This window comes from Falco biarmicus, chromosome Z (genome assembly GCF_023638135.1).
Source record: "Falco biarmicus isolate bFalBia1 chromosome Z, bFalBia1.pri, whole genome shotgun sequence".
In the NCBI taxonomy this organism is placed as follows: domain Eukaryota; kingdom Metazoa; phylum Chordata; class Aves; order Falconiformes; family Falconidae; genus Falco; species Falco biarmicus.
Window position 1 is genome coordinate 35,735,099 of NC_079311.1, and position 20,060 is coordinate 35,755,158.

Below are 20,060 nucleotides of genomic sequence, written 5' to 3' on the forward strand. Positions count from 1 at the left end.
AGCCGTTCCCCGTGCGGGCGCAGAGCTGGGCCGTACCACACTCGGTAGCCACCCGGCGTGTTCCGGGCCCTGTCAACAGGTTCCTCCCCAGCTTCCGCGGGGCGCGGCCCGGCCCGGCTGCCCCGCTCCGCTCCCGCCCCCCGCCCGACAGAGCGCCGCGGCTCCCGGCCGCACGCCCCCCCTTCGCCGCAGCAGGCTCTGCCGCCAGCTGGGCGGCGGTGTGGGGCGCCCCGGCCAGCAACGCCCTGCCGGGCGGCGGCGACAGCTGCGGCGGGGCTGCCCCCGGCGGGAGGCGCCTCCGCCGCTCCGGGACGCTCCGGCCGCGGGCGGGCGCTGGCGTGAGGGGCCGCTCCCGGCGCCGCCCGCCCGAGGGGGAGGCACTCGCCCGCCCAGGGGGAGCGGCGGCAGAAGTAACGCCCGCCCGGCGGCGGCGCCCCGGCGGCGCGCCCACCTCCGAGGGCTCTCGGGGCAGGGCCGGGCCCCATGGCGAGGAGGAGGAACGGCGGCAGCCGCGGCCGGGATTGGGAAGGGCCGGCGCCGCCCGCCCAGCCGGGGGGAGGAGGCGGCGGGGGGGGGAGGAGCGGCGGCGCGGGCCGCAGCGAGCTGGCGGGGATCGGCGCGGCTGCCCCTGAAGATGGCGGCGGCGGAGCCGGCCGCTGCGCTGGGCGGCGGGGGTTGCTCGCCGGCGGGCGGCGGCTCGGTGCCCGTCCTCTTCTGCTTCTCCGTCTTTGCGCGGCCCTCCAGCGTGCCCCACGGCGCCGGCTACGAGCTGCTGATCCAGAAGTTCCTCAGCCTCTACGGGGACCAGATAGACATGCACCGTAAGTTTGTGGTGCAGCTCTTCGCCGAGGAGTGGAGCCAGTACATAGACCTGCCGAAGGGCTTCCTGGTCAGCGAGCGCTGCAAGGTGCGCCTGGTGCCGCTGCAGATACAGGTGAGACCCGACGGCGGGTAGCGCTGGCCGCCACAGGTGTGTGTGGGGGCGGGCAGCCCCGTCCCGCCGCCGGCCGCGGCTGCCCGGCCTCCCCCGGAGCCCTCCGGGAGAAGCGGCGGCCGGAGGATCCCGCCGGGGCAGCCCGCCCCCACGGACTCTTCTTCGGGGAAACTTTTGTTTGACTGATGCGGCTAGGCAGGTGCGCTCCGCGCCGCATGCGGGTGGTAACCGGGTTCTGCTGCAGCGAGTCACCGCTTGCGTGGCCCCGCCGACGGGAAGATAGCCTGGTGCCTGAGACAATCAACGCTTCTCCTTTAAAGCAAGCGGCCGGTGGTACCCGGCCTTAGCCGGAGGTAATGCTGCTAGGTAGAAACTCAAAGGGTGCCCCTGAAGTGGGCTCTGCCAGAGCTGGGTCACACAGCTCGTAGGTTCCTAAGATTTCTGTATCCCTTCTTGCCTCAAAAAGTGCTTTCCCATTTACACGTTCGTAACTCACAGGTTTTGTGGCCGTGAACAGGGAAACCAGACTGCCAGACAGATACAGTACGTGTGTTTCATACTAAGATATCTTTATGCACACTGGAGATTCGTGTCAGTCATGCTGTGATAGTTACGCTCAAAGCAAAATCACTTCTTCCTTTCTCCAGCAACAAATTCAATTTTTAAAAAGTACAAACAACTAACCAAAGAAAAAAAAACAAAACACAATACGGTTACTGGTTTAATTCAGAACATTCTTCTTCACTTATAATTAAGAGGCTTTAGGGTTTTGAGCCAGCATTACTAATAAGTTGACAAAGTGATGTCCTAAAAACTGAAACATTGCTCATCTTCTCTTTATGTTTGCAGAAACAACCTAATTCACACTGTTTGTAAACCCTGCTTAATCGTAGTGTCTCGAACCCATAAACTCTCAAGGTGGCCTTTCACTTAGAGTGTACCTCAAGGATGCTTTTGGAGACTTTTGGCCTTTCCTGAACTCTGTGTGTGGAAAGAGTGGTTAAGAAGACCAAACCAGTTTAATAACTTGTTTTGTAATTTATTACACATTTCATCACTCATCGTATTCAGTTTAAAATCTTTCTCCTTTGTGCATTGCAAACAGAATGGATGGTTGCCCAGCCAGAGAACCTGGAAAGGACAGTCTCTCCAACTTGCAAAATGAGTTGGTATGCGTGTTAAGCAGAATTTGTGTAATCCGGGCGTGCAACAGTGGCACAGGTCAGAATTTTGTTTCTTATTTGTGCGTGCAGATCACTGTTTTGCAAAGACTCTTGCAGATGGCTTCTGCTCTGAAACTATAAATGCAGCCCAAGCATTGTAGCAGGACGTATCTCAGTGTAAAAGGTCAGTGTTGAGACATGGAAGGATCCCAGGGTGCAGAGGCATTATGCAGCTTTAAGTGACTGCAGGGATTCAGGATGAACCAATATTTAATGCACTAATTGCCTAACCGATCAGCCGTTTTCATTAATACTGTTGCAATTCCGTGACAATAGCAACTCTTGATATTAAAAATATGGTACTTGTGTATTATTTTTGTTATCTCCTTGATTTGCTTCAGCAGCTGAGAATGAGTTAGAGACAGCACAACAGTGTCAGTCAGCTTGCCTTAAGCCACCGGCAGGTGCTCAGAGATCACTTGTTCGGGGAACATTTGGTCTGGTACAGTCACAGATGGGCTTTTAAAAACCTTTAGGATTTACTGATGGGAAGATTATACTTTCTTTCTGTATGTTGATTCATGCACTGCCATTATTGTGTGCCTTCCCTGCTTCCCCCCTCCCCCGTGTTTTATCTGCAGTTACATATAAAATAGGTTTGTCAACTCTGCGTGTGGCATAGTCAGTTGAAATACCATTTTGGACGTGTCTTTCAAGAGGGATGACCTTTGCTCACTGATGTGATTAAGATGTGTATTTGGAAAGATATGTTTAGTTTAAAATTAAGATTCAGATACTAGCATCCATATCCCTAGACAGTAATTTCAGTATTTTTTATGCGTGTGCTTTATGAAATATCTGTATGTGTTTAATTAGGTGTGTCATTTTAACCCATAGAGCAGTAGGTTCCGTGGTCTCTGGAACGAGATCCTTCTGTTTTGATTCCTGGGCAAACCTTTCATGGAAGGATGACTTATGTTGCAATAGCTCAAGAAATATCAGTGCCAAATGGTGTTTGACAGGGTTGTTTTCGATTTCCTGTCCCTGCAGTTGAGGGGGGCAGTAATCTCACAGAGAAAGCACCATATGCTGCCCTTGGAAAGCCACTCCACGCAGCTCAGTTCAAGGCTCGATCTGTGCAGGGGCACTTGCTTTCTAGTTATATTTAGGCCTTTGTACTGTGCTCATATACATACATTAGTTTGGTTTAGCTGTCCTGGTGCGAAACAGCCACTTGAACTTTTAATGGCCACCCAGGGTCAGGCAGGCTGGTGGGATGCAGTATAAACCCTGATGTTCAGCCTGGCTGCTGCTCTTGAAACTCCGCAGTCACAGGCTTGCAGTGAGGAGGGACTTTTCCTTTGGCCTCTCCTAACTGGTGAGAAGAGCATTTGCTTGCAACTTGAGGGACTGAGTGCTAGCAGAAGGGAGCCATCTGCTTTTTGTGGATTTTATGTGTTTTAAAAGTTTTAACAGAATATTATTTATCGTGGGGGTGGGGAAATGCAGAACCACTTTAACCTCTTCTAACTCTAATTGCAGTTAAATAGTGCTGTTAAAACTGTTGTGTTTTGCTGTAACTGTTGTAGCTGCCTTTGGAGGAGAGAAGCAGTAAGAAAAAACATTTTGGAGATACTAGAAGACATGACAGTTATGCTTATTACAGCTGTGTAATAGAGGAGTTCAGACAGCATTCGAATCTGTGCCCGAGAGAGGCTATTTCACAGTCATTGTCATAACTTCAAGGTGACTTCTCTGCAGCAGTACTTGTGCTCTGCTTTTAAAAACTTGTAACCTGAAGATGCTAAAGCTGAAAGGGTAAATTTATTATTACTGAAATCATTGCCTAAAGCACCTCTGCTTCAGGGTGTTTTTAAAAGACAGGTTGATCTCTCAAGCATATTGTTCTTGCAGAAAGCTGCTTGCAGAATGATACTTAATTGTTGCTGAGAGACAGGTAAATAAAGTAGAACTATTTGTACACAGATTTTCAGTCTTTTTACATGTATCCATATTGCTGCATTCAGATGCTTTGAAAATCGAAGTAACATTAACTCAGGAGCCTAAATCCATTTTCTGAAAATCAGGAAAAGGCAAAGCGTAGATTGTAGGATACGAGTCAGATGAGGGGAGTTGTTTACATTTTCCCCCAAAGGTGTAATTATAAATTCTGATACATTACAGTGTTTCTAAATAAATATTTAAAAAACAAAACAAAAACCAAAAAACAACCAGCACTGGGAACCCTAAAGAAGGAGAAAAAAGGACTGAAAATATTGAGAGAGGTTTTTTCAAATCCAGACTCCTTGTTTGTATATCTTTACTCTGTAGCAAGCATTTTGATTGTTTTGGATTTTGATGAAGAATTTTGTACTGTCTTAATTATATGACCGTCATGTACTTACCTAACTAAATCTGTCCTTTTAAAATGCTGAATTACATGTAAAAGGCTGCACTTTGGCTTAGCATAAAATAAATATTTATATTTCTAAACTGAGACACTTGTAACCTATTTTTCCCTTGAAATACAGGAGAAGAAAATAGGATAGCGAGCTGCTTTTCATTGTTGTGTTTTAAATGCCATCCTTGAAATACCAAAGCTGCGAGGTCCTCTGCTCTGCCCTTTTGGTGGGTAACCCCGGCAAGAGGGTTTGGGTGGCTAGTGATGTCACATGGGATTATTTCTCTGCTTCCTTGTTCATAACAAATACGGGGGGAAAATTGTTTTTTGTGTGTGTAATGCTTTCCTGAACTTTGAATAGAGGACGTACAGGTAAAAAGCCAGTATATGTCAATATATTTGTAAAGCTGATTCTGTAATTACAGTACTTCATCACAGTCAGATTTTGTATGATTAATAATAATCAGCAGAGATGAAATAGATGTGAAAAAACACCTGTCCTTTCCCACCTAGCCCTTTTCTGGAGTAGGATTTAAAGCTGTCTGTGGCTCTTGACAGCATACATTTAAATCCTGGTCTGGACAAGGTCCTAGGGATGACTTCTCTAGCTGGGTAAAAGAGCTGCATCAGATTACATGTCCATCTGATGTACCTATTCTGGTTGTGCTGTGGATAACTTCCAGCTGGAGGGAAGGAAGTCCTGGTTAATAACTGAGCGGGTGAGGCAACAAATGGAGAAGCTTATATACTGCCTGGGGAAACTTCAGGTGATAGTTTTTTGGTTTGTTTTTTTTTTTTTTTGTTTTAAATTTAAGTTGTTTAATGATGTGCTGGCTGAGTAGATATTCTGTTTGGGGTGGATTCGGACAGGTACCATGTGGCTGCAGTGGCTCACCATCCTTGCCCTGCCTGCATTTCCTTGGAGTGAAAGCGCACAGGTACTGGTGTGCCAGCCCAGGGTTTCATGTTTGACTGTAGGTTTACCCCCACCCCAGCTTACCGGTAGGGTACAACACTGGAACAGAGCAGACACATTTTTTTGCTGCCAAGGCATGTGTGACGTGGAGGTGTCCCATGTCTGTTATATGAGAGCAAGTGAGTAGTAGGATTTATGTGGCACAGTGAAGAACCAGTAAATGGAAACTCTTTTATATGTAGTAGTTACTTCTGTGAGTTTATTTATGGACTACGTCAGCTACTATATGAAATTTAATTTCAAACTGCTTTTAGCTGCACTCCATCTTTCCCACATCTGCTATTCCTAGTAATACTAGGAAGTGTTGATTTTTTGATCGTGCCATCTATTTCTTCTGGTTCCTTCTTGTTCTGATATGCGTTGCATGGTTTGATTGAGACTGCATGTTAATCAGAAATAAATACTAAAATCAGTATAGGAAATATTTGTATTAGATTTTGTAAAAGCTTTTATTTAGCAAATACATAGTTGATGCAACTTTTTTTTTTTTAGAGTGCTGCTGTTGTTAAACTGAAGGCATAAATTAAATCATACTAAACCAACTTGATAGCAGGGGAAAGCAGATATAAGGCTGTTGTTCCAGTTACCTGTGATGTTTGACAGAAACTCATGGGATTGTGGTTTCAGTGGAAGTCTGTAATGAGGATGCTTCCTAGCTAGAAAGACAGTCAGTTTTCTTCCATGCTTCACTATCAAATCAGAATACTATTCAGTTGGGCTCTGTAAGATCTGTTCTGAATCCACTGTTTGTAAATATTCTGCCATCCATGTCATTGCTGAAACTTAGGGCAAATACTGTTTTTGCGGAAGACGCCAAGCTGAGAGCAGCTGCTAGCATCTGAGAGAACAGAACTCAGGCTTTCCACGGCAAGTTGGAGAAACAAGATGAAATAAAATGCAGTGCAAAATGGAAGCAACAAAGCTAGAAATCATTTCTATGCTAAGGTAGAAATAATCAAATATGCAAATAAAAGATGAGGGAGAGTTCAAGGGATGATTTTGAGGTTAAAATGCACCTCAGGAGTCTTAAGTATCATCAATTATGAAAAGAGCAAACAGTCTACTGGAAAGTACAAATTGAACAAGGTCTGCAAGGGCTGTGAATTGACCAATCTTCTCTGGGGGTGTGGTAGTGCCTAGAAGTATTAATAGCAGAGAAATACTACTGTTATAGTAGTATGGGATGCCTCGCTGTAGACTGCAATTTGGAAAGCACCCCAGAGAGGGCAGTGAAAATTGAGTTGTAGGAGGAAGGATTGAAACTGTTAGCTATGTTTTAGAATAAGGGAGGGGAAGGACTAAAGGGAGACCAAATCTGAGTCTTGACATGTGGTAATAGGTTTGTGCATGGTTATACATACGAACACACAGCAATGCTGTTGTGTTTCAAATCCACCATGGACAGAACTGGAAGTAACACTTTTCAACAACAGCAAAGGACCTGTGGGTGAGAAAACACTGCAAAGTAAGATAAGAGAGCTGTGGGATGAATCGTATAGGAGCCCTGTAAATTGTGTGTTGCTGATGGGTCACACCAGTTAGCTATCTGTGAAGAATATTTGTGTTTGGCTCATCCTTATGCAGAGGCAGACTGTGCAGCTCTTGAAGGCCTTCCTGGTCCATTCATACTAGTTCCTCTGCTAAGGATGGTTGTGCCATTCACTGCCTTTGTATAGGAAGGTGTATCCTAAGGCTGTAGACTAACTCCACGTAGGCCACTCTACAGTCTGCAGTAGTTTGAAGTGATCTTAAAGAAACGAAGTGATGAAATGATTTCTAGAAGAAAATAATGGTCTTTTCTTGCCATGTAAATGCCAAGACAAATGACACGTTTTCTGAGTAGGAGGCACACTTATTGTCTATTTCAGTTACCCGATTTGGCTGCTGAGTGGTAGGAAAGTTAAACGTGGTGATTGACTGTTCTGATGATACTAAGTGCCAGAGTTAGTGGATCACAGTAGGTGCTCACTGTGATGTTGAATTGTACGTTAGTACTTCCCACTGACTGGCTTCTGCATTGTTCGAGCATGCAGGTAGATGGTGTTCAAGAACGAGGCAGTTATTCGATTTTAGTTTCAAGCATTCTTGGTCCCAGGCCTCATTTATACATGGTGTAGAATTGCAGAAGTGTTGTTTGGAAGAGATATCTAGTGGCTGCCTTCCCTAACTCCTATGCAAAGCCAATTCTTGATCAAATCAGCTGTTTCTTTGCCCAGTGCTGAAAGCCTCCAAGGATGGAGATCCCACCACCTATGGTGATCTGTTTCAGTGCAGCTATACCTTCCTAGTGAAAAACTTCCCTTATGCTTGCAGTGATGCTCATCTGTCTTCCTGTGGCATTAGTGGGTTGGTCCCGTGCTAAAAACATCTGCTTTATGGATGTATCTGCATTTGCCTTTGTAACTGGTTGTGCTAATAGTATTGTTGTTTCATCCACAAGGACAGGAAGAACTGTGGTTTACAAGCACACAAGCATTTACAAACGTAACACACAGGTAATTTTCACAACAATTTGAACAGGCCATTCTGTATGGTTGAGCGTGGCTGTTACTGTAGCTTTTTAGTCTTGGGAATTGAGATCAAAAGCGTTTCACTCAGGAGACGTGGTGAAAAATTTGGGACTAATATTTAAGGATTCCCAGTTCCCTTGTGGTGAGTTGACCTTGGCTGGCCACCAGCTACCTACCAAGCTGCTCCATTGCTCCACCTCCTCGACAGGACAGGCGGAGAAAATATGCCAAAAAGCTTAAGGGTCAAGGTAAGGGCAGGGAGATCATTTACCAGTTACTCTCACAGGCAGAACAGACTTGACTTGGGGAAATCAGTTTATTGTCAATCAATAACAGAGTAGAATAATGAGAAATCAGAACAAATGTAAAAAACACGTTCCCCCCACCCCTTCCTTCTTCCCAGGCTCAGCTTCACTCCTGACTTCCCTACCTCCTCCATGCAAGTGGCACAGAAGGATGGGGAGTGGGGACTGTGGTCAGTTCATAACACTTCCATCTCTGCCCCAAATTCCTCCTCACACCCTTGTCCTGCTCCAGTGTGGGGTCCCTCCCATGGGAAATAGTTCTTCACAAACTTCTCAAATGTGGGTCCTTCCCATGGGCTGCAGTTCTTCATGAACTGCTCCAGCATGGCTCCCTTCCATGGGGGGCAGCCCTTCAGTAACAGACTGCTGCAGTGTGGGTCCCTGCAGTGTCACGTGTCCTGCTAGCAAACCTGTTCCAGTGTGGGCTCCTCTCCATGGGGCCACAAGTCTTGCCAGGAGCCTGCTCCAATGGGGTCTCTCCACAGGGTCACAGCCTCCTTCAGGCACATCCACCTGCTCTGGTGTGCGGTTCTCCATGGGCTGCAGGTGGGTATCTGCTCCACCACAGACCTCCAAGGGCTGCAGGGGGATGGCCTGCCTCACCATGGTCTTTGCCATGGGCTGCAGGGGAATGCATGCTCTGGTGCCTGGAGCACCTTCTGCCTCCTTCTGCACTGACCTGGGTGTCTGCAGAGCTGTTGCTCTCACGTATTCTCCTCTCTCCCAGCTGCAGTTGCACAGTGGGTTTTTTTACCTTTTCTTACAATATGTTATCAGAGAGGCACCACCAGCATCGCTGATGAGCTCAGCTTTGGTCAGCAACAAATCTGTCTTGGAGCCAGCTGGCACTGGCTCTGTCTGACATGGGGCAGCTTCTGTCATCTTCTCACAAAAGCCACCCCTGCAGCCTCCCCTCGCTACCAAAACCTTGCCACATAAACCAGATACATCTCTGTTCTTCCAAAATATACTATTTTACAGATTTTGTAATTTTGTTTTGATTTAAAACATCACAACCTCAGTTTGCAGAAAATGAAGTATATACAGGTAATGGCTACTTCCCAGAAACGGTTTATTCAATTTGATTTATCAGTCTGCTGAAAAGCTCCTGAATGAATGTAGTTGCTCTTGAGTTGCCTTACAACTAAATGATAGTATGTAGCTGCTTTCTTTCCCTGTAGCCTCCAGCTGAAGCCTTATCCTTTGCTTTTGCAGGTCGTACAAGTAATTTCACACAAGTACAAAGCACTCTTTCAAAGCATGAGCAAATGCAATCTTTGATTTCTTTTTCTCTTACCCTTCCCTTCTGCTCCACTTGATAGACTGTACAAGGGGAAGTCTGGGAGATTATTGTTATCATTAAAATGTGTTCAGTTCAGTTTCTGGTCATAATACTGATAAGCTTCTTTGGTTTTGTTCTAGCCTTTGGACTTTTCATCAGACTTCTGCTAGAAGATGTCACATACAAACTGTCCACACAATGAAACTGTTGAAAATATGTGTACCTACAGCATTGAAAACAAGTGGAAGTCTTGACTTTTTTTTTTTTTTTTTAACTTTAATGTATCCTGATTTATTTTCAGTTCCAGGAGCTGTGGATTTAAAAATGAATTTGAGGAATGTAATTTTGCTGTTTAGTACTTTTTTTTTTTTTTTTTTCACACTACTTTAGGCAGTACGCTTCTCCATCCTGCTTCAGGGTTGAGAAGTTTCCATATACATTTACATGGACTTGTGTCTCCCACTTAATAAAAATCTTGATTACCTATTGATGACTGTACTATACTGCTCAGTATTGGCCATTCATCTGAATTTAGAAACATACCAAAATCAGGCTTGAAAAACTTTAAAGAATTGACTTAAAGTGATATATAAATCTGTTACCTGGCAGAGGCATTGCAGACTTTTTCATTTTGCTGCTTTTCTGAAAGGGTTGTCACTGCCATGGAAAACATTATTTTGTTTTTCAGATGACTACTTTGGGCAACCTGACACCCTCAAGCACTGTGTTTTTCTGTTGTGATATGCAAGAGCGATTCCGGCCTGCCATCAAGTATTTTGGGGATATCATCAGCGTGGGCCAACGACTGGTATGGCTTTTGCTTTTTTTCTTGTTGTGACTTCTGATCACACATGTCAATTATTATTTCATACATAGCTAGTTTACTGGTTGTTCAGTTTCAGGCAATAATAGTGTCGCTATTGTTCTTCAGTAATGTCTTTTCTTGTACACTTTCTTCCATGCCCCCTTGCAGCTCCAAGGTGCACGGCTCTTAGGAATTCCAGTTATTGTAACTGAACAGTATCCTAAAGGTCTTGGCAGCACTGTGCAAGAAATTGATTTAACAGGAGCTAAACTTGTGCTTCCCAAAACAAAGTTTTCGATGGTGTTGCCAGAAGTTGAAGCAGCATTAGCAGAGATCCCTGGAGTCCGCAGCGTTGTACTTTTTGGAGTAGAAGTATGTGCCTTGTCATTCTTACGCTGTTTTATGGTAATGTCTGTTGCGTTAGTATTAATTACAGTATTGTGTAATTGCTTTGTGTAATTAAAAAAAAAGTCTATATATTGCTTAGAGCTCAGATGTCATAACAGATTAAATTATTCTTGTGTTACTTGCCTTTGATATTATAATAAAAATTGAAATTAGCTATTTGTAAACTGCAGACTGTAGTTTCGAGCTTCATTGGCATTTAAACCCCACATTGAGTAATTCTAGGGGTAGAAAGGAACGTGTTTGCACCCTTATTAATTTGGCATTGTGCTATTCATGTTTTATAATAATGGTTTGTTAGTGGGGTTTTTGCCTTTTGATTTTCCCATGTAGACTCATGTTTGCATCCAGCAAACAGCACTGGAATTAATTGGCAGAGGTCTAGAAGTTCATATCGTAGCTGATGCCACCTCATCAAGAAGTATGATGGACAGGATGTTTGCTCTTGAGGTAAGTGTCCTAGTCAAGGCTTTCTCCATCTTGGGTCTGTATGTTAATTTCCCTGCTTACTGTAAGGTAACAAGGAATTTCTAAGGACAATAAGCAGTGGACAGATGTAGACTTGAGAAGAAGTTAATGCTCTGATTCTCAGAGTACCTTCAGGGTGGAGAAGGATTACTGTCCTATTTTGGCTCCCTGAGTTATGATTTAATATGTGGAACCCGGTTTGGGATGCTTGGATTTTAAAAATGATTGTTTTGTGCAGTCTAGGTTACTCTCTATAACCATTAGCATTTTAGGATATTTTCTTGTGGAGTGTTACCTGTACAGCAGAGTTAAAGTTCTACAGACCTTTTGGTTCTGTTGTTCCAAACAGTATTTGTTCTGCTGTTGAAATTCCTTGAAATGCAATGTAAAATAGTAAGTGATCCTGTTCAGATCTCCTTCTTGTATGACTCTCCCTCCCTCTGCTCTTCCTCATCAGTGCAAATTAAAACTTAATCTCAAGACACTGTGATTATAGTAAAGACTTCCCCCCACCCCTTTCTTAGGAGCTTAGTCTAACTAAATGTTGAGAAAGTGGAGATAAATGTAACAAGAAGATTTAAAAGCACAACTATGTGGTAGCAAATTCATGCAAACAGATTTTTTTGATAGTGTACTTTAACTTACCTACAGGCATCACTGCTGGAAATAAAAAACTGATATATACGTTAAGTACTGCAATTTTTACCTCAGGCCCTAACAGCTATTTGGAAATTGAAATTTCTTCTGTTTCTCCTGAATAAGAGAATTAAAGGCTAAAGGGAAATCACCAGCATATACCATTTGATGAAACCCATGACTTTGATTAAATGGAAGCTTAATGTCATCCGTCATGTAAAGCGAAGTGACGCACACAGAGTGCGGGAATGACTGAGATCACGGACTTCCCAGGTCAATGTGGTGTTACAGCAGTAGTAGACAAAACAAGTATGGAAGAGCTGAAATGTGTCTGCCTTATTGTATAACTCTTTGTATGTCTGATTATCACTTACACTGTGTCTGCAGGTGTGGAAGGTGGTTCAGTGTAAGAGAGGTTAAAGCAGTGACTAGCTAGGTTTGTTTTTCTTTCTGATCAGAAAGGTATCAGTCATCTTAAAAGTGTGTTTGGTTGCAAAAGCGGTAATCCAGGAAAACTGGTCTGTTTTAGGTAACTTTTAAGCGTGTCTCTGCAATGTTTTCTCACTGAGCACAAAGAAAACATTTTGCTGTGTTCCCTTAAGTAGCTATCATTAAAATATGATTCAGGGAACATTTACTGGCTTCCTGTGATGAGCTAGCCAGTTATATGGCAGTAACTCCTCCTTCTCTGTGGTTGTGCATGCCAACATTGTCTCCTTTTTGCACTGTAGAGCCCCTTTTAAAAATGCTACTGAGGACTGTGGGTTAGAGTAGGCAAGAGGTAGGAGACCAAGAGAAACGGGGACATGTACTGGGCATGTCAGTAATCAGGATTGACCATGGTGATACGGTTCTTGGGGAAGTCAGTAAAATATCAAAGCACTGGGAAATCCTGCTTTAGTCTCACTGTACAGCTGATGGTTTCTAGGAGAGTCTGACATTGTCTCTTGTGCAAATTTGCTCCATAGCTTGTGAGTTGTGGTGAGGGTTGTTGATCTGGGATCCCTGGATCCTTCTCCTTACCTTTCTGGGAGGTATAACATTTACCTTTTCCCAGTATCACAGCCGCCCTCTGTTCACAGTGGCCTTTCAAGGATGATAAAGAGCGACCTTGCAGTGGTAACGATCAGCTTCTTCAGCAACCTCAAATAAATCCCATCTGGTCCCACCCACCCCTTCAGTTCTCCCCATTTCCCCTCACATAGCATGTGTTTTGATGGTGCTGGTGATGAACATGCAAATTTCTTTTCCTGTCCTAGAAAGTACAGTTTGAATTAATTGATAGCGAAAGCTTTCATGTCTGCCTGGATGACCCTAAAGAGTTGTCTCTGCTTCTGTTGTGTGCTTAAAAGTGACAGAAGGCAAAACCTTGCAATCAAAAAGAACCCTAGAGTCCAAAAAAACCTCAACATTTCCATGGATGAAATAATTCAGCCTAACTGGCCGAGGCTGTGACTGGTCTTCATCTCTGCCCTATCTGATGAAGAGGCCTCGCGTCACTGTTTGGTCTTGGATTGAGCCAGTTTAGTCTGTTCCTGCTGGATTTCTTTTCTGTTCTACTTGTTCCTGTGGTGTGGATGCACCACATGCTTGCTGCTTCCCTTTGTCTGTTCGAAGAAAACTTTTCCTTTCCTTGAAAATCAGCCAGTATGCTTAGCACATGCATCTCTTCACTCCCACTAATCTCAAAATTATATCAATTATATGTAGTCCCAGAAGTAGAGTATAAGGCAGTGCAAGCTTCTTTGCCATGTTGCGGTATGTTGTGCTTCTGAACAGAAGACATTCTCTTCGTCAATCAACGTTTCTCATATGACAAGGTTCTTCAAGAGTCTGTTTTTTCTCTCATCCATACTAGTTAAAAGCAAAAACTTTGTATTTCTGGAGAAGTACATCTTGAAAACATTGTCATAGTATTCTGATTTTCCTGTTTTTCTCTTTTATATGTGTATGTGGTTTAAACAAATGTGTCGCTGTACAGAGTAGGAGAGCAGTGGAAGCGATCAGCTTTATTTCAACTTAAGAATATCGCAAGGCTTGCTGCCAGTAGCAAGCAGGAAGCACTGACTTGAGTAAATCTAGCGTAGTTAATTATTATATAGATCGTAGTTACATATACTGTACTGGTCCCCTAAAATTAATAACTTTTCCCCAGTCAACTGCTTTGTAATTGAACAACTAGGCAGCAGTGATCTAGGTCTGCCCTAGAAATCCGGATCTTCTCTACAATTGAAACCTGTCTGAAGTTGTATGTATCTGTTTTTTCTGCCTTTTGCCCTCCTTTGGCTCATTCAGAACCACCTTAGATTTAGTGGAACACGCAGCTGATGAGGATGATGGAGGGGAAAGCTGGATCCATGAAGAGTTTTACTGCCAAAGCATACGATTGATTTCTGGAAAGCTGATGCGGGGCAGGGAGTTGTCAGCCTTTACTTAAAAATAACTTGCTACATAGGAACAACCATAATTTTAAAAGTCAAAAAACTTTATGCAGTATGTCCTGTGGTTTGAGCTACATGAAACATTGCTCTGTTTAGTTGCACACTTGTGAGATCTAGCAGATGTCTTTCAGTTTTGCTTTCTATGCAGTGATGCTTTTTATTCTGTAGCCTGTGAGAAGTAACTTGGGAGTTACTGAGGCTGTAATGAAATGTCTGTTTAAGGGAGCTGCTGTTGTGCCAGTATGATTTATAAGGTCTGTGGAAGAGGTATTTGTTCTGTCTCCTCAGATTAGTACTAGTGCTCTGTGTAGTCCAAAGACCGAAGTACTAGTACATAACAAGCCCTGAAAGAGCAATTGTTACTATTAAGTTTCTTGCTTAATGCCTTTAACTTGGACCTTGATATTTTCTTTTTCCCCAGGCCTTTCAAACATGCATGAAGTGAAGAAAGCTATGCTTTGGACAATGCAAGGGGAAAGGGTTTTTAATATAGGAGTGGGTAGGTCTTCTGCATATTAAATCTGACATGGGGAAAGAATCCAGTCCAAGTAGGAAGCCTTTATTTGTAATCCAGGGCAGCCTTTTTCCTCAGTGAAGTCTAAAACCAGTCACTTTACATCCTAGCTTTGTAAATAGTACCACTAAGAAATACTGGAATGGAATTGGCAATACTTTTGTTAATAGGTGTTTTTAAAAATACCATTAATCTTTTTTTACAAAATGTATACTCATTGGCATTTGCAAGTATCTCACGTTATTCTCTCTCCTCTCTTTTCTCTTTCAGCGTCTTGCTCGTACTGGAATTATAGTTACTACTAGTGAAGCTATATTGCTGCAGCTGGTAGCTGATAAAGAACATCCAAAATTCAAAGAAATCCAAAATCTCATTAAGGCGAGTGCCCCAGAGTCAGGGCTCCTTTCCAAAGTTTAAACAGGATGTGGAGGAAGTGGATCTCATTGTCATCTTTATGGAGGAACAAAAGCTGTAAACGCACATGTACACCTTCTTTGGTAGAAGTGTAAAATTAAAAATTGACATACTTGTGCTTACCTTAGCAAAATTGTCTGATTATACATCTGGGTGCCAGTATGTTCTGTTTAGTTAAAGCTGTCAGAGGCTTTGGGTACCATAGGACCCCTTTGTTGACAAATTTCCTTATTTATATTAAAAAAATAAAATTAACAGAGGTGCCTGCTAGTCTATACTTACACACTGATTGTAACAGCTCCAAAAAGTGCATATTTCTGTGACACCTCTTGATTGTGCACTTCATTGTAAACATATTCTGTGACATTCTATTTTACTTTTGTATGAATAGAAAATAATTATGTATTGGATAAATGTGATGTGAAACACTGTAATGTTCTATGTAAGTTAAGTATTTAATAGGGCATAAGTTAAACCCAATTAAGATACATGGACTACATGTGCGCTTTTGTCCCCTCGGATAAAATTTAGGCACTTTGCTTCATAGAAAAGATGCATAGATCAAGCAGCAGCTGATGTTTGATTGCTTTAGGTAGTGAAGCCTGCATCACAACTTTTGATGATTCTGAAAAGGATTGCCCAACCCTCTGCTTCACTTAGGTGTACGCAAACAGAAAACTGTCATTTAATGAATTCTTTGTGAACAACTGGTGCAAAGTCCTCCAGAACTAGCAGAAGATTACCAAAACTTTAAATACATTTATAATGCTAAGAATGTTAAAGAACAAAAGCTTTTCAGCTTCAAGTACTGAATCTACTACTATATTTTGATTTATTTATTGATTTTTTTATGCCATTTTAGACTAATAATTCCATCTTATTTACTCATTTGGCCAAGTGAGTGCCGAAAGAAACCTCAGCTTCTCTAGGTTTGTGTGCTTTTTTTGTGGGCTGCAGTTGGGTGGAGTTTGAATAGAGTCTGGCCTAAAAGCATTCTACAGAAAAGTAGCATCTTTAACTTAATGATATATATTTTTTTTTCTATCTAGAACCAATCTTTTAACACATGATTGTTCATAAAGGCACTTCCTTCATGTTCCAGTGGTTTAAACAATGTTGTATAAAGTTTACAGTGTGACTGACATTTATTTTTTTAAAAGAGTACTAGAAAATGTCATACTGAGCACTGATCTTTTTGGTAGAAAATCAATTACAGTACATGTGTTGTTTTAAATTGCTTATTTTCCCCACAAGATGGCTCTAAAAGAATTGTTTCATAGAGTTATAGCCTTTATATGTTCAAAACAAATAAAATGTTAACGTTTGCTGTCTCTCTTATGCTTGTGATATTTATTGAAGAGCAAATCCTGAAAGCTGTGTTTGCCATGAACCTTACTCTGTTTTATGCAGCTGTGGAATTTCTATAGATGTCGTGGGAATTTTGTGTAAAGATTAAGGGTGAATAATGTCTAATAAATCTTGTCTTCTGTGTCTAGTTACAGCATTATTTAGTGCTCCAAAATATGAGGAATGAAGGTTACACTTCTTGTTGGAGGCAGGGATGCGAGTTGAGCTGAAGAACTGTGGTCCTATATACTGACCTACTTCTTGCCACCTTTTCTGTTATATTAATCATGTTGCCTAGCAGTATAAAGTCCATTTATATAGATCAACAGCTAGGCACAAAAATGGTATAAATTTCTTATGAAATAATGGTTTTATTGCTTTCTTACCTTTATGTGTTGATGGTACCTAGAGGTTGTTATTGAAAGAAAATTGGTAACAGTTTTTTGACACACATTTATTTTTGGAACAACATCAGTTACCTCAATAACAAATACATTGGTTTTTAAGAGAGAATTGTATTTTTAATTAAAAATTTACCATTTTTATAGAAGCGTAAGTTGGAGGACAGATGTCACTGGTTCCTTTGCACATAGTCCTTTCCTAAGGTTTCTGCCACAAGGGGAATCATTTGCTAGCCAAATGGCCCTAGAGAAGAATCTGTACAATAAGTTTATATTCTCTCTCATGGTTTTGGGGTTTTGTTTGTTTGTTTGTTGGGTGGTGTTTTTTTTTATTTGCATAGCCTTCTGTGTATTTTCCTCAGGGGTTTTTTTTCTATAAGCTTAAAAAACAAGAAGGCAGAAATACTCAGTGTTATGCTATAAAACTGAGCTCTTAGGCTTCAGTCATACTGCCCCTAAATTCAGATATTTCTCCTTCATTAGATGATACATTAGTCAGCATCCCGTGGATCACTCAGATGAGATTCTAAGTGTGTTTATTTAAAAAGAACAGAAAAATTATTGCCATGCTTCTCTTATGTAATGTAAGTTTATTCACAGCAGAGAATTTCTGTTACTTCTTCATACTGTAACTCGTCTGCATTTTCTGTTCTCTGACAAGTGGCTGTTCCCATGCAGTAGAACAGCAGAAAAAAGCTATGTGAGAAGAGGTCTGCGGTCTCTTGCATTATCTAGTGTAAGTACTGTTTTGCCCTGCAAGTGTATGAAATGATATAATGAAGTAACACAGAGAATTGCTTAAGAGTACACTGAAGTGATTGTGCAGAAGCCTACCTCATCACTGTCTGAGTGCCAAGCTGTCCTTCCAAGGCTTCACCACAGCTGTGGCTGAGCGACAGGATTGCTACCTGCTGTAGGTAGCTTCAGTGTAATTTCTCTTTCCTTGGGAAGCAGAAAGACAGTCCTTAATGGAGAAGGCTAGTTTATTTTCCTTGGCAAGTGTTGTGTTTCTGTGCAAAGTTGCTGAAGTTGTTAGCCTCATGTTTGTCATCCTTTTCTCTGCTAAACCCTTACAAAGATGAGTTCTGTGACAGTTTAGTTTTTGAGTTTAAAATATGATCCTGCCTATTCACAGAACCGTGAACTTTTTATTATTTTTCCACCTGTATGGTAATTTTGTATGAAGTAAAGAAAGTAAGGTCTCCAGTACCCTTTGTGAAACCTGAAAATGGGGAATGAAGGAAAAAAATCAGCTGTTGCTAGCTGTTTCCTGTTACGGTCATCACCAAAGGCAGGAGAGTTGTTGCTGTGGGACTGCTCCACCTTTATTTCTGCACTTGCCTGATGGTAGTTCTCAGGTAAATCAATCACACTGCTTATTGAGTGTGTTTCCTATTAGACATCAGGGTGGTACCCTCTCCCTCCTGCGCATGCACACACTACCCCACCACCACTCTTTATAACACTACCTAAACAATGACATTAATCTTTCAGGAGAGAAGAATTAAGATCAGTCTTCTCTTTTTAACATGAACACTCTGTTTTTTTCTTTTAGAAGCCTTGTAAATACTAGTTTTGGTCAAGATTTTTGTTGAACTGAAACTACTGCTACAGATTTTTTCTTTTGTGTCAAGAGATGAACATTCAATGCTTTGCTGCTTTAAAAACTTTGTTTCAATTGAACATGAAGTAATAGCTGGAGCTGTGGAGCCCTGAAGAAAGGCAAATGATACTAAGGAGGATAAAGGCTTTTACTTTCACAAGCAGTGATGCCAACTAGTACTGTTATGTAGTTCACTTGTTACTCTTCAGAGTATTTTCTACCATATTAAGTGCTATGACAGTGACAGAACATGTCAGTGGTTTGTAGAATATATATTTTTTTCCCCCTCTGGTTAAATTAGAGGTAAACTACACTAGATGGGTGGAACAGATGTCCTTCAGATAGATTTAGAACAGCTGCTCCCCAAATGGGCTATGGCAAGAAGTCCTTGAAAAAAAAGTTCTGGTTTGACTGTCCAGTGCTGGTTTCTTCTTAATCTCTGCAATAGGAATACTTTCCTGAAGCTGCTGTTAGACTTTTCTGTAATGTCAAGAAATACTTCTAGTACCGCAGAGGTTACGATTGATAGTATGCTGCTGTTCCTGTTAGGACAGGGGAAAAAAATAAATTTATTTTTATATACAAATATATATAAAAAGATAAAAACCCAGACCCCACACTATTACTCATTTGATTTACCTAACTTAGTTTTTCATATTAGATAAAGAAATATTTGCAAAGGACTGCTGTGAATAGAAGGAATTTATTAAGCATTAGCGTGATTAGGTCAGCTTAATAGACTTACTAAAACTGCCAGGATTGGCAGCTCTCCTGCCACTGACAGCATTAGGCTTTGCTTTAATGAAACCCTTTTATCTACTCAAGAGAGAAGATTGAGCAAACAAATTGAGAGAGCAGTTAATAGAGAATAGATGGTGAAGTGTGAAGGCAAAATGGGAAAGAAAACTTGTTTTCTGATTATTTCCCCCGCCCTCCCCTGCCATGGGGATGTTAAGAAGCTGGAACACTTACTAACATGGAATGACAATCCTTAAGTTTGCAAAAACTGAGTAGGTCACAACAGTCCTCGCCTCTTGTCTCGCTGTGCACTTTATTCCCTTCCTGGAATGTTTCTACCTTATTTTCATTACCTTGTAACTGTCCAAAAAGCAGACTTTGCTAAGCTTTTTGGCTCTGAGTATCACAAAAATTGTCAACTAGAATGGTAAATATTCAGCTGTTGAAATAAAAAATACGGGGAAGGTGTTGGAGCAGGGGCTGAAGATGACGATATACTCAGCATTGACATCCCCGAGGCAGGTATGAACTGTTACCTGCACTGTGGTTTCAAGAGCAGGAATATGTCCAACTGAGGCTTGGAGAAACTAAAAGCTTGCTGAAAACCAAGATAGTTCATCATAACTGGGATGATTTTACCTACCTAGGACATGGATTTTTACAGCTAAAAGATCTTTTTGTACACCTGAAATGATGCAAGTCAGAACTAAATTGGTG

General features: G+C 42.1%; 1 protein-coding gene across 1 annotated transcript; it reads left to right on the forward strand.

The window, feature by feature from the left end:
- Nucleotides 1-567: 567 nt before the first annotated feature.
- On the forward strand, nucleotides 568-16,585 carry ISOC1 (isochorismatase domain containing 1). Its single transcript, XM_056325261.1, has 5 exons — nucleotides 568-934; nucleotides 10,260-10,379; nucleotides 10,545-10,748; nucleotides 11,115-11,231; nucleotides 15,111-16,585. The coding sequence occupies exons 1-5, from the start codon at nucleotides 635-637 to the stop codon at nucleotides 15,255-15,257; spliced, it is 888 nt and encodes a 295-aa protein (XP_056181236.1). The 5' UTR covers nucleotides 568-634; the 3' UTR covers nucleotides 15,258-16,585.
- Nucleotides 16,586-20,060: the final 3,475 nt, after the last annotated feature.

Bases quoted from the DNA above. Each gene is read 5' to 3' on its own strand.
- ISOC1 (XM_056325261.1), top strand. From the start codon at position 635: ATGGCGGCGGCGGAGCCGGCCGCTGCGCTGGGCGGCGGGGGTTGCTCG. The intron at 935-10,259 runs GTGAGACCCGAC...TTTGTTTTTCAG, and splicing joins TGGTGCCGCTGCAGATACAG to ATGACTACTTTGGGCAACCT. The intron at 11,232-15,110 runs GTAAGTGTCCTA...TTTCTCTTTCAG, and splicing joins ACAGGATGTTTGCTCTTGAG to CGTCTTGCTCGTACTGGAAT.